Genomic DNA, 14,477 nt, shown 5'->3' with positions numbered 1-14,477 from the left:
TAGGGTTCTGGAAAAATAAGAGGCTGTTGATGCTGATGAAATGGGAGTCCCAATTTTGAGGACAGAATTCAAGAAGTTTTGAAAGACCTAACTATAAAAAAGGCACAAGGAACTGATGACATGCCCTCAGAATTACTGACTGCTTTAAGAGAAACCAGCATGGTGAGGTTATTCTCTTTAGTGTGCATGATGTATGGAAAAGGAGAATTGCCATATGATTTTTGGCAGAATGATGTTATATCTATTCCCATGAAAGACGGTACTGACAAGTGTGAAAACTATTGCACCATTAGTTTAGTATGGAAAGACAATTTGACACTGAGTTGGAAGGCATCAATTTGTCTACAGAAGAAATGTACAGACACATGAAGCAATCCTGATTTTACATCTGATCTTAAAGGATTGAATGAAGGACAAGCACAGATACATAGTGTCCGTAGAACAACAAAAGGCATTCATTACCTGGTACCGAGAAAGAAGAATAATTTACAATCTGCAATAAATCAGTCTACTGTGATAGGAATCGAAGACTTTAAGAAAGATGCAGTATTCTATAAGGGAGTGAGGCAGGACTGGAGGTTTCCCCCCTTCACAATGTTCATATATAAGAAGGAGGCAGTAAAGAAAATCAAAGTCGAATTTCGAAAGGGTATCACAATCAAAGGAGAGGAAATCAAATCTCTCAAGTTTGCTCATGATATTGTTATTTCATCTCAGTCAGCAGAAGATCTGAAGAAAGTGTTGAATGGGACAGACAGAGTCTTGGGGAAGGAGTACATGATCAAAATATATAAATCCAAAACGAAATTAATGAAGTGCAGTAGAACAAAGTCAGATGACACAGGAAAAATTAGATTAGGATATGAACTTCTAAAGGTAGCAGATGAATATTGTAACTTGGGTGGTAAATAAACTAATGACAGCAGAAGTAATGAGGACATAAAATGCAGACTGCAGGCTAGCACAAGCAAGGAAGGCCTTCCCCCAGAACACAAATTTGTACCTTTCAAACAGTGATAAACAGATTACTGAGATGTTTTTGAACACATTTGTCTGGAGCACGGTGTTGTATGGAAGTAAAACATGGACAATAACTAGCTCCGGAAAAAAAGAGGGTTGATGCTCCTGAAACATAGTATTAAAGATGAATGCTGAACGTGAGCTGGGTAGATCGAATCACGAATGAAGAGATACGGAATTACACTGCTGAGAGATCAATTTGGCTAAATTTGACAAGAAGAGATAGAATGATAGGACACATCTTAAGACACCCAGGACTTGTTCACTTGGTTTTTGAGGGAAGAGTAGTCGGTAAGAACCGTAGGGATAGACCAAGATATGAATATGACAAGCAGATCAGAGCAGATGTAGGATATAGTGGTTATCTAGAGACAAAAAGGACACCACAGGATAGGGGCACATGAAGTGCTGCATCAAACCACTCTTTAGACTGATGAATCTCAAGCAATAACAAGGGAGTAATTATGTCCTGGTTAACAGAGATTGCAATTCGTTTCCAAGAGGACATGCCGAGAACCCAGTTATATTCATTAATCAAGATGAACAAGCCAGCCCAGTGCACTTATAAAATATACTGTATTTAAGCCAAACATGGTCATAATATATTAAACCTTTCTCCATATCACCCAGAATTGAATCCCATTAAGCTGATATGGGCAAGTGTCAAGAACGGCATTTCTGAACCAAATGTTATGTACAGAATGGAAACATTACTATAATTTACGGTGAAAAAATTACTTCTATTACAAATGAGGACTAGAAGTAAAATTTGTGAGCATGTAAATAAATTTGAAGATCAGTAATTTCATGCAAAGCTTTATTGGACCATGATAAACATAAACATGGGAAGTGAAATGGACAGAAATAGTGACATTGATGGAAGCAATACTGAAACCGCAAGGGAAAGTTGTAATAAAACCACAGTTCTGCCAGCAGAAGTGAAATAGGCATGGATACAGAATATGATGAAACCGTGAGAAGGGCATTCTCTAAGAGATTTAGTATACCTAGATATAGTGACAGTGAATGATCCATAGTCTTCTATCAACTGATTAACACACTGAGTTATGCGTGACTTGCAGTTATGTGTGTAATTATTGGAATGATTTGTGAAAGGCTTCTTAACAGGAATACTTTAATTTACAATGAGATTGTTTGTTTCATAAGGCATGCATTTGTAAAATATCCTTACTTATACTCTCCTATGTATGCTCGAACTTAGTCATTGTCACATTCCATTACAGAGCACTTCCTGTCCTGCACATAAATGAGTGTTCTCCACAATTTGCAAAAGCTGTACCCAAAGAATGTAACATTGTCCTCAACACAACAAAAGCAATGTAAAAAGGAAACCTACATGATCAGAAAGCTTTCTGATGTACAACATACAGGCAGACAGGGTAAAAGATATGGTATATCTAGGGAGTAACATAGGACAATTGTGCTGAAATCAAATGCTGGATAGAGAAAGCAGAGTCCATCTTCATTAGCATGTGGCAACTCCTATCCTGAAACAATCTCACAATAAAGCGCAAAAAGAGAATAACAAAGTGCTGTGTCCTCTCCAACCTACTAAATACTGTAGAGCCCAATACATTTTATTACCATCAGAAAATAGAATCCAAAATTTCATGATGTGGATATATACTGACAAATTGTGTAATTCCTGTGGGTTATTTTCATGTCGCACCAACAGAGACAGGTCTTTTGCCGACAAAATGATAGGAAAGAGCTAGGAGTAGAAAGGAAGCAGCCATGGCTTCAATTAAGGTACAGTCCCAGCATATTAATGATATGAAAATGGGAAACTATAAAAACCATCTTCAGGGCTGCTGACAGTGGGGTACTCCACACAACGAGCTGTCGACCTGAGCTTATCAAGATAATTTAACTCAAGAGGCTGATATACATGTATCACATTATGAGGACTCCTAAAAAGGACAGTCTGTCACAAGTAATACTGAGGAAAAAATTTAGGCAAAAGAGGACTTAGAAGAAGACGGACATCTCGGATCAACATTTCGAAGAAATGGGTTGGAACTCTTTGACAGGTGACAAAAGGAAGATAGCCATGATTGTAGCCTAAATCTTGTTAGGATAAGTAAGCAGTATCAGTGAAGAAACCAGCCACCAGAGGCCATGCAGTGGAGGGACTTTGAACAATAATAGCTGCTATATAATACCTAGCATACATTTTCACACTACATGAAGAAAATATGAAAATCATTTCAAAATATTGGAAATCTCACTATACATCTTTACAAGGATCACCAGAATGTCTGCTTTAAAATGAGGAGTTACTCAATGATGTCTATTCAGCAGTTTGTTACAATTTTCATTATCAGAAAAATGTCATCAAAATATTAGATTATTTCAAATGTGTTCACCTGTGTTTCTCCTGGCACTGCCAACTGTGATTTTGGTTCTTCTTTCAAGTGCACCTCTTCAAATATGATCTTGTAATTGTCCTGTGGAGAAGTTAATATATTAGGCAAATTTTTCAGACACATCTGGAAATGTATTTATATACGAGTGCACTTAACAATTCATCATTTCCTAGTTAATGAGACAGTTTCCATTTCAAATCTTCATTATCATATGTCATAAAATCTAAATGTTGAGAATCCATAAAAACATGACAACTAAGAGACCTTCAGGAGTTGAGGAATGACCTGCGTGTATGATCGGAGTTATTTTTGAAGAGTAGAACAATTATATAATATAAAACCTTCCAAAATAACAAACAAATGATCAGGAAAACGTACAGACATACTTACAAATATTCTGCTCATTGTAAACAAACCAATTCTCAACTATTAAGAACTTCAATATATATCACTGTTATCTTTGACATTCTGTACCAGCAAATAAAAATCAGCTGGAAAATGTATCTTCCATATTTTCTCTTGTATATGAAGTGCTCAGCCTGAAGGCAGGGAGGATCCTCAACAGCTCTGCCATCAGCCGCCATAGAGAGCTAGGTGTCACTGAAGAGGCAAACTAAGGAAATGAAGACTAAGGCAGTTTTATATTGCTTTCCTCTTCGGTACCCTGTCATATGCTTTCTTTATATCTACTAAACATAAACATAACTGCCTATTCCTCTCGTAGCATTTTTCAATTACCTGGCACATACTGAAAATCTGATCCTGACAACCTCTCGGTGGTCTGAAATCACGCTGGTTTTCATCCAACTTCCTATCAACGACTGATTGCACCCTCCCTTCCAAGATGCCAGTGAATACCTCAATAGTTGTTGCAACCCTTCCTGTTCCCTTGCTAATAGATGGGTGCAATTACTACTTTTGCCCAATCTGAAGGTACCTTACCAACACTCCATGCTAATTTTACTACTATATGAAGCCATTTCATCCCTGCCTTCCCACTATACTTCACCATTTCATGTCTAATTTCATCTACTCCTGCTGCTTTATGACAATGGAGTTTATTTACCATCCTTTCCACTTCCTCAAGCATTATTTCACCAACATCATTTTCCTCCTCCCCCTGAGCTTGGCTGTTCACAACACAATCGTATGTCCGATTACTACACGTCCAAGTGTGACAGAAACCCAAATAACTCGCTCAACTATACGAACAACAGGCAACGGATTGAAGGTATCGGAAAAAATGATAAGCTCTGAACCCCGTGGAATCTCGTTAAGTTACGGTGGATAATAATATGTCGTGGTACGAAATACAGAATTAAGTAAATATCGCAGTTTCTTCAAGTAAAGTTTAATAAATGTAAATAAATGGCGAGAATATCAATGATAGAAATGTATCGGAGGCCATGGAATGAGTGGGATTAAATGGGCTAAGTTCAATCTGTACATGACGGCCATACCTTGCCTATCTAGTCCGATACGATTCGATAATTGAGACTGGTGATGAAATTGTCGATTGGTAACCGAAATATTATGTGACGGATTATTAAATTAATTCCTTTCCCGACCTAAATGATTATATAAGAGTACTCTGTATCAAGAAGTCAGGTGTTTGTCAAAGACATATGGAAAGCTAGGAAATATGGAGAAGTCTTTTAAAAGCAAACCGTCTGTTATTATTGTAATCTAGTATTAGATTTTGTTTCAAAATAAGATAAGTTTACAGTTCTGTTGAAAATTTATAGGGTATTAGAAGTGTTGCACACGCATACGAAGGAGATTAGAAGTGAAGCTAGATTGTAATACAATATTCTCAACTGTAATAAGAAATAACATTTGTAAAGAAACGAGATGCGTATCTGGTTCTCTCAGAACATTAAGGCAAGTGTTGTATTGTGAATGATATTAATGCGAGTAACTCTATACTAATAACTTATTACGAGTCTCAGGTATCATGAAGCCAAGTACTATCGGAGATGACAATGAGATTGTGATGAATCCCTGCATGTCTTGCTAAGTTACAGTATACGGTCTCAACTGACCTGACGAAAACTGGGATCGATACTGGTGGATGAGAGGTGTCTTCTTCCTGAAGCCAACGAATGATGAGTACTCAAAGTCAATGTCTTATTATCCCGCTATGTAGCTGCTTTTAAGTAGAGTAGTATGTTTTACAATGTTAAATTTGTGACATGCCAAATTACACAACCTGAAGGCAACCGTTTTATTCGTCAATCATTGCCTTACGATGGGTAGGAATGTTGGAAGTTGTGTCGTGAATGATCCTGAATTATGATATATCGTACGCTATGTCGTGTGAATCTAAGCGGTCGCTAGTAAATGTTATGCAGACAGATTTAGGCATGGATAATACCCGTGTTAAGATAGTGTCATTATGAAGAAATTTCAGTTTAATTTATGGTTCGAATATATATTAGAAGGAATCGGTAATAACATGTGCGTGATTTAGAGTCATCTGCGATCATATATTTATGTTAAACGTAGTGTTCGCGAATGTAATTGCAATGTAATGTGTGATGTTGTTGCGATGATATTGTGTTAATAATGGTGTTAAAATGTAAAGTTTTCGTAATGTGAAGTGCCTGAGTATATTTTTAATGAAATGAGAATTCGTTGAGCATGACTTGTGTGTAATATGATGAAAGGTTTATTGTGACAGGGTCGTCGAAATATGAAAATGATCAACAGGGGCGATTTCTCCGAGCATGCTACGCTTGCTGCGAAAAACGCAATATTTTTCTAAAGCAGGTGAGTTAAAAAAAATTACAATATGTATCGTATCTGTAATAGATCTGCATTATACAAATCGCATGTTGCATATATCTTGGCGAGTCCAGCGAGGCTTGCTCGTGTCTTAGGAGCTTCAGCGCAGCTGTCGACACAGCGAGAAATGTATGCGCGCGCAGGTTTCTTCTCTCCAAGGCCGGTTGCAAGCTGTCACGCTTGTAATATGTAGTTGGAAGCTCTGGTCTGAGAGCTACAGATCTAGGGTGTTGTGTCAGTGAGTAGTGTACTGTAAGTTCCTGACCATCTATTCTGAATGATTTGACGTGCTGAAATGGGTTCCGAACCGTGCATTATTGACAGCTTGTTATCAAATCCATTTTCTCGGAGGACTGTCCAAGAGAAAACAGACATTATTAAGAATGGCAGGCCCTGTCCGGCGCTGCCAGATTTAAGACACAGCACAGGGAGAAAAATAGAGAATATGTACGTTCGTTTTCTGTATCTCAATATAATAATACGCACTGGTTGACAAGGTCCAAGAAACTGAATAGACTGTTTTGCTGGCCGTGTTTACTATTTTCTGCTGATAACGGTGTGTGGTGTAAAAGTGGTTTTGACAATTTGAACACCTTGACACTGTCCATTACAAGACATGAGAAATCTGCAAACCATATGAAGTGTTTCTTGCAGTTAAATAGCTTTGGGCGTACAAGGATCGACCACCAGCTGTATGAAGAGAAACGCATCAGTGACCAACTTCATAATGAAAAGGTAAAGAAAAATCGTGACATACTTAAACGACTGATCGATGCAGTGTGTTTCTTTAGCAAAACAGGATCTACCATTTCGTGGACATGACGAGTCTGCAACTTCCGTAAACAGAGGGAATTACATCGAACTTCTACAAATTATAAGTGAATATGATCCTCTTCTGGCAGTTCATCTGAGAGATTCCACCATTTTTAGAGGGACGTCGTTTGCAATCCAAAATGATTTAATAGCAGAAATTAGTTCAGTAATTGTGAGAAGAATAAAGGAGGAGCTTAAACAAGCAAGTTTTATGGCAATAATATTGGACGAAACGTCCGATATTATTAATAAGTCTTAACTCTCTACCTTACTCCGTTTTGTAGATGAAAGTGGTGAAATTCAAGAGAGGTTTCTTGGTTTTGCTGACGTTAGTAAAGATCGCACCTTAAATCATGTTCGTGCTATTTTAAAAGAGTTCAGTTGTGAGGAAAAGATTGTGGCTCAAAGATATGACGGTGCTGCTGTCTTAGCCGGTCATGTGAATGGGCTTAATAAACTACTTCAGGACCAGCATCCATATGCGACATTTGTGCATTGTTATAGCCACTTATTGAATTTAACACTACAGCAGTCTGCTTCAAAAATCAAAGAATGTACAATTTTTTCCAAACAATGTCAGGACTTGCTGCTTTTTTTTTCAAAGTCTACAAAGAGAGCAGCTGCTCTTCGAGATGGAATTTTGCTTCACCTCTTATTAATACTGTGAAGGTCGTCGCCATAAGACCTATCTGTGTCGGTGCGACGTAAAGCCCCTAGCAAAAAAAAAATACTGTGAAGGAATATTATGATACGCTGGTGAAATTATTTCAACATGTACAGGATACTTCGGACGACTGGGATGAAGATACTACATTGAAAGCACAAGGATTTTCGTTCTTCTTGCTTAAGTTCAACACTAGATTACTGCTGGTAGTGTTCTCCAAGAATTTTTCATTCTCCGATACTGTGTTCAATATTTTACAAACAAAAAGGATGGATGTTCAGTACTGTGGCAAGAAGGTTGAGGAGCTATTTTTAAATATCCAGTCTATGAGAGATGAAGATTTTGATAGTTTGTATGGACATGTTGATACTGAAATTGATGTTTATGGAGGACAGCCATGCTCTAAAAATCGAAGAATTAGTGATGAACCAGAAAAACCAAAATACAAACGTCTATTCAATGAAACGTTTCGACAATGTTCGCTTAAAAACCGATTAAAGTGTGATGTATTCATCTTCTGATTTGAAAGAGAAAAGTGTTTCAGACTTAATGCAGATTATGCATACTAAGAAATTGTACATGGGTATGCCAGAAATTTTCAAGCTCATCAAACTTGTAGCAACAATTCCTGCTACTACATCCTCTGCAGAACGTTCTTTTTCAACACTGAGATGCATTAATACATATTGCAGATCGACTCAAGGTCAGGAGAAGCTATCATCATTAGCCATGTTGTCGACTGAAAAAGGATCGCTTGCAGAAGTTAGATTACAGTCCTCTTTCTATGATGAAGTTATTGATGGTTTTGTAAAGAGAAGCCGCAGAGTAGAGTTTGTTTTCAAGTAGGAAGATCTAATAAATAGTTGCAATTTTTCTGTGTGCATAGTTTGATTTTTTACTTGTTTAAATTATATAATCGCTGGCTTGTCATGATTTGTTTATAATTATAAAATGTGTCTGATTGTTATTCCTTTGGCCATTCTTGAAGGTGTGACGTAACCAGTTTGAATGCATGTTCATGTAACCGATGATTAAAATGTTCATGTGATTGAGCGATTATTGGGTTTATAAATTTTATTCATTCAGAACTATGCATGTCCCACCCCACCAAATTTCACGAATGGAAGAGCAAGCCTGACTTTCATGACCAGCATTCGCCCCTGATGATCAACGTTATATGGATCGTCGTGAATGTGTTACTGGGATTAAGTATTTTATAGAATGATGCGATATAGAGGTCCTAGTGAGATTTATTGTAGTGGAGATTGATTTAGTCGTGCGTATGAATTTGATTTTGCTGCAATGAATGGTAATAACTTAGGCATAAGGCGATATTTACAATGACATTTCGAGAACACTGGTAGAATGACCGTCTAAAATATATCAATTAAATACAGTATATGTGATTGCGCACAATGTTGAAGTGATATAAGGTCTTCACGAATTAATGACACTAGATAGTTGAGAACCATATCACAAATAGAATGCATGATCTTCATTTATATATGGTGAGTAGATTAATTGTTCTTGCTAGCTGAATTTCTTGACGCTTAGAGCTGATGTAGTTTTACAGGTTGATTTCAAATGTTTTCAAATGTTCATTATTTAGGTGGAGATGCCGATGGAGCTCAGAAGAGATCAATTTCATTTCCTATTTGTCCAAGTTATTGTTTGAAGGATTACGATGTTGTCTTATGTTATTCGATCATTTTCTTGACCTGAATGATATTGATGAGCATAGATTACCGGTGCAATCAAGTTGTTAGGTAGATTTTTAACAAATTAAGCGATGATTTAAAAATAACGGGATGTTGAGATTTTTATTTGAGGTCAGTGAATAGATATGCAAAGCCAACAAGAATTTATGACTTTTTTTTATCCATCAGTTTGAAGATGTATGTGGTGAATGATGGATTTAGTTAAAATTGAAGCCTTCCGCATTGTAGTACGGATTTTCTTTTAATTTTTCTAATTAATTTGAAGTTATCATTGATGTTGTGAACGAAATATTGACAAGAGTTAGAAGTTAAGATTGTTTCCTTTTAATTAACGTAACATTCAATCATTTCCAACATCAATTTGTGTTGCTTTTTTATTTTCTTAGCATTGTAGTTGTTATTTTAAATATTTTTTAGTCATTAAACGGAAAATCCTTCCATGAAAAGTTATATTTTCGGTGTTCTCATTTGATAGTATAAGGTATGTCAATATGATAGCCAAAATTAAGTTATTAATTAGGAATCGTCTTCTTACGTCAGTCGAATCAACTTAGAGCCAACGATACGATTCTGTGAGCCAACTCAATGACCTTTCACGTCCATAGAGTGGAATCTCTTGTATCTCCGAGTGACACCGGCCGAGGCATAACTTTATCATCAAGAACCCTGAATTTAGAGATGCGAGAAAGGTCACAGTAATCTTTCCCTAACTATTTGCTGCTCCTATTTATCATGCAATTTAAAGCTGGGTGACATTGTTTTAAAATAGCTAAAATATTTAGGGATAATTACTACACCTGAAATGGATAATTAAAAGAGAATGCTGCTAAAATAATCAATATATAGATACACAGTTGTTACAAATTTTTTTTTTTTTTTTTTTTTTGCTAGGGGCTTTACGTCGCACCGACACAGATAGGTCTTATGGCGACGATGGGATAGGAAAGGCCTAGGAGTTGGAAGGAAGCGCCGTGGCCTTAATTAAGGTACAGCCCCAGCATTTGCCTGGTGTGAAAATGGGAAACCACGGAAAACCATTTTCAGGGCTGCCGATAGTGGGATTCGAACCTACTATCTCCCGGATGCAAGCTCACAGCCGCGCGCCTCTACGCGCACGGCCAACTCGCCCGGTTTACAAATTTTTCATATAGATTACAGTCATTACTAATATCCATGGTTTATCAGAATTATGCAGCTTTCCATGTCAATTTAACCTGTCCTACCAGCCTCTTCTTCTCTAAGTAGTGCAGTGTTTTCCCTAGAAATTTTTTCAGCCAGGTATCAGGAATGAGTGGCTAGGTGGGGAATTCTGTGCACTAAAATGGATATGAAATTTTTTTTAATTTATTCCTCTCATGGCATTCATATTAACAGACAGATAACAGTAAGTGCAATATATAACTATTTTAGTATTTAGAAACTGAGCAAGACAACAGAGGATTTTGAACTTCTTGTGTTCTACTTCTCATTCATGATCATTCAATACCGGGCATTACAATTCCATTGCTGTGGAGTGCCATACGGGTTTGTGACATCATTCAAAACCACTAAACATTTAAACTCCGATGTAATTATACTGAAAATAATGAATGATCATTCAACCAAACAGTTTTTCAGTATGTAATTAGTGCACATCTAGGTTATGTTAGCTGGGCGGTCTGTAACCATGGCAGGGCACTTCACCCATCAAGAGGTCTTAGGGATAGCTCTGTAGTTCAACTAATATTTAGAACAATTCTTTTATCACCTGAACATAAACCTCTAGACATGCTCCCAAATTAATTAATGAAATCCTACAGGAATTTGTTTCTCAAAAGATAACAATCAGAAGGTTGTTATAACATTCCTTCAGTTGTGCTAGATTTCATAGAACATTAATAAAGCTGGCCCCGTTGTTTAGGGGCAACGCGGCCCTGGATTCGATTCCCGGCTGGGTTAGGGGTTTTTAATTGTAAATGACTAATATCCCTGGCCTGGTGACTGGATGCTTGTGTCATCCTTAACATTCCTTTTCTCACATTGAACACTCCATACTTCCTCCCTTCCAATTACACAGGGGTTCATATCACATGTTGCAATAAGGGGCAAAAGATCTCTATAGGTCAATGGCCCGAATAGCAGTAAAAAAATATAATAAATAAAGTTGTTGCAGGACCTACAGCCACACAATCAGGTTAGGTGATACCAGTGTTGTAAAATCATGGACAAAAAAGAGGTGGTCAACTATTCTGCCATTAATTGGTTTTTCAGTGCAGTTTAAGGTGAATTTTCATTTCAATGGAGTAGCTAAAAATCTCACTATCCACATGACCCCTTTAAATTCCTTACCGTAACAGGGAATAATTATTCTTCTCCCCTAGATTTATCCCCCTGTGCAATCTCAAAAGCAACACTTTAGGAAGCCTTAAGAGCATCAATCAGGAGAAAAGAAGAGTAAAGATCAATACTGATCAATGTCCCCATATAAATGTTATTTTAAATCTGTTGGTGCCAAAGAGGATAATACAGAATTACCAATACTGCATTAATGTACTCAATCCCCTCACGACTTTAGGTGAAAAATAAGCAACCAGTCACAATCAGTAATTTTATCATGAACAGTAACCTAAATGTCACTGTAGTAGTTTTACCTAATGAGAAGAAAGTCTGCAGCACTGACAGGATCGAGAATCAGCACTATTTTTCAGGTACTCATTTCTCAAACTCATTGGAAATCTCACTGGGGCCTTGTAGGTAAGATAAAGAGGCTCATTCTTTACAGAATAGGACCTGTTCAGTTAATTTACACTGAAAATAATCAGTGTTACATAACCAATCGTTAAACTATCCATGGGAAAAAATAATGAATACAAGGTTCCAATGCGAACAACTATTCACTATTTCCAATAACAATGAATGACATCCAGCATACCTATAATACACTACGGGTGACGGTTTGGACTGTGCCATCAATATATAATCAGTTTCTAATTTTTTACAATTATTTCACTAGTACATGTTTCGAGAGACCCAACTCACTTCATCAGCGATTTCTACATTATAAATCAATATTCCCCATACCTTAAGGTCTAACATAATTCATCTATACAAAAGACATCATCAATATATACTATTATTTATAACACATACACACATAACGACCATTTCTTGATAATGTTTGTCGTAATGGAACACTTTAGAATTTTTTTTTTGCTATTGGCTTCACATCGCACCGACACAGATGGGTCTTATGGCGACAAAGAGATAGGAAAGGGCTAGGAGTTGGAAGGAAGCGGCCATGGCCTTAATTAAGGTACAACTCCAGCATTCTCCTGGTATAAAAATGGAAAACAACAGAAAACCATCTTCAGGAATGCCGACAGTGGGATTCGAATGCACTATCTCCTAGATGCAAGCTCACAGCCGTGCGCCCCTAACCGCAGGGCCAATTCACCCGGTTTAAAACATTTATAGAAAGTTTAACTGGTTATTCTTATGTTATGTAACACTTTAAAACATGTATTAAAATGTCAGATCATTTACATAGAAAAATCGATCAGTGATAAAATGCTTCTTGCTACTGTTTTTTCTGTTGCCCACTTAAGCGTAGGCCTATTAAAAAATTAACTATTATACTACCAAAGTTTATATTTGTGCCTTGATATCCTTAGAACACTTTCTAGAATGAACTGGTTTACCATTGAATTATTTCACTTGCAAAGATCTAAATGTGTAATTTATTATATCATGTCAGATGGAACCTTTCTATGTTGGTGTTGGGCTGGATTTTTGACAGAGCGGATCAAACCTCCCATCATGTTCTTGAATTCGCGGCTATTATTTGCTATTCTTATTGTAAATTATCAAAGCGTTTGAAGACTACCCACTCACCAGCCTAACACTTATTGATTCTATGTCATGCAAACTAGCCTTAAGGTTTTGAAACACTAAGATGACAGAAATTGTTCCCTCGAGAGGATTAATGTATTTGAGCACCTTTAATACAAACAGGGTGGTAAAGGATTTAATATGCCAAGTTGAAACCAGCAGGCAAGCCATCCACATCCTGAGCTACTCAGACTGCCATTTTTCCTGACATAAGCTACAAAGCAAAGAAAGATGAAGAGAAACCCACTTCTTCTTCAGCTTTCAGACATGCTGTGCCAAATAAAAGGTGCATACCTGGAAATTCTGCATTTGTGTAATCATAAAAAGTATACTTAGTCAATTTGGGATTAGTATACAAATATACATGTGCCTTAAGAATAGACAGCAAGATACTCATATATATCTCGAACTTCAGATAAAAGTTGAGTTATGTAACCAGTCAAACTCAGACGACTGCTAAGGGTTTAATTGTAATCACTATAAAGTTACCTGGAATTATACTTACGCATGAAGTATTTGAAGTTTCCTCTGAGCAAATTGGTTCCTCTTTTATCTTTACTTCCAAGTCCATTTTAAATAGCGTGAGAAGGTTTAGACGGTTTTGGGATGCAGATTACCTCCACAGACCTTGCACTGAAACATGAGCAACAAACACTATTATTGTTGTTTTGTAGTCAAGTCTGTAGTTTTAGGTAACTTGATATTGTGCTCATAGCCACAAGACCTCCAGTTTTACCTGGAAAATAAACCTCAAGGATAAACATTTTCAATGAAAGAACAACCCAACCCACACAATGGGATTAATTTGCACACCCTTATGTAGAGAGTGTGACTATGCAACTTGCATATCGCCCACTACGCTCGGAGTCTAATGACTGGTTTGATGAACCTACCTTTCTTTTTACGACTTGTTTACATCACACTGACCAAGATAGGACTTAAGGCATTATGGCTAGGAGTGGGAAGCAAGTGACTGTGGCCTTGAGTAAGGTAGAGTCCCATCATTTCTTTGGTGTGAAAATGGGAAAACACAGAAAACTGCCTATACGGCTGCGACTCCCTTCACACTCCTAGCCCTTTTCTATCCCATCATTATCATAAGTCCTATCAGTGTCAGTGCAATGTAAAGACAACAGTAACAACAACAAAAAATCTACAACCAAACATCCAAGCTATCCATCTCCTGCTCAACTTACAGGGCAAATGATACACTTTTAGCCACTG

At 37.1% G+C, this 14,477-nt stretch overlaps 1 protein-coding gene across 1 annotated transcript in view; it reads right to left on the bottom strand.

The window, feature by feature from the left end:
- Window positions 1-14,061, bottom strand: part of LOC136882066 (uncharacterized) — a 30,213-nt gene extending 16,152 nt beyond the window's left edge. The window contains exons 1-3 of the mRNA XM_067154570.2: window positions 13,990-14,061; window positions 13,759-13,886; window positions 3,408-3,488 (exon numbers count right to left, since the gene is read on the bottom strand). Coding sequence (XP_067010671.2) covers window positions 3,408-3,488; window positions 13,759-13,824 — 147 coding nt within the window. The 5' untranslated portion in view covers window positions 13,825-13,886; window positions 13,990-14,061. The remainder of the gene's footprint in view (window positions 1-3,407; window positions 3,489-13,758; window positions 13,887-13,989) is intronic.
- Between the last annotated feature and the right edge of the window lie 416 nt (window positions 14,062-14,477).

Source organism: Anabrus simplex, chromosome 10 (assembly GCF_040414725.1).
Source record: "Anabrus simplex isolate iqAnaSimp1 chromosome 10, ASM4041472v1, whole genome shotgun sequence".
In the NCBI taxonomy this organism is placed as follows: domain Eukaryota; kingdom Metazoa; phylum Arthropoda; class Insecta; order Orthoptera; family Tettigoniidae; genus Anabrus; species Anabrus simplex.
This window is presented reverse-complemented; position numbering and strand designations above follow the sequence as displayed.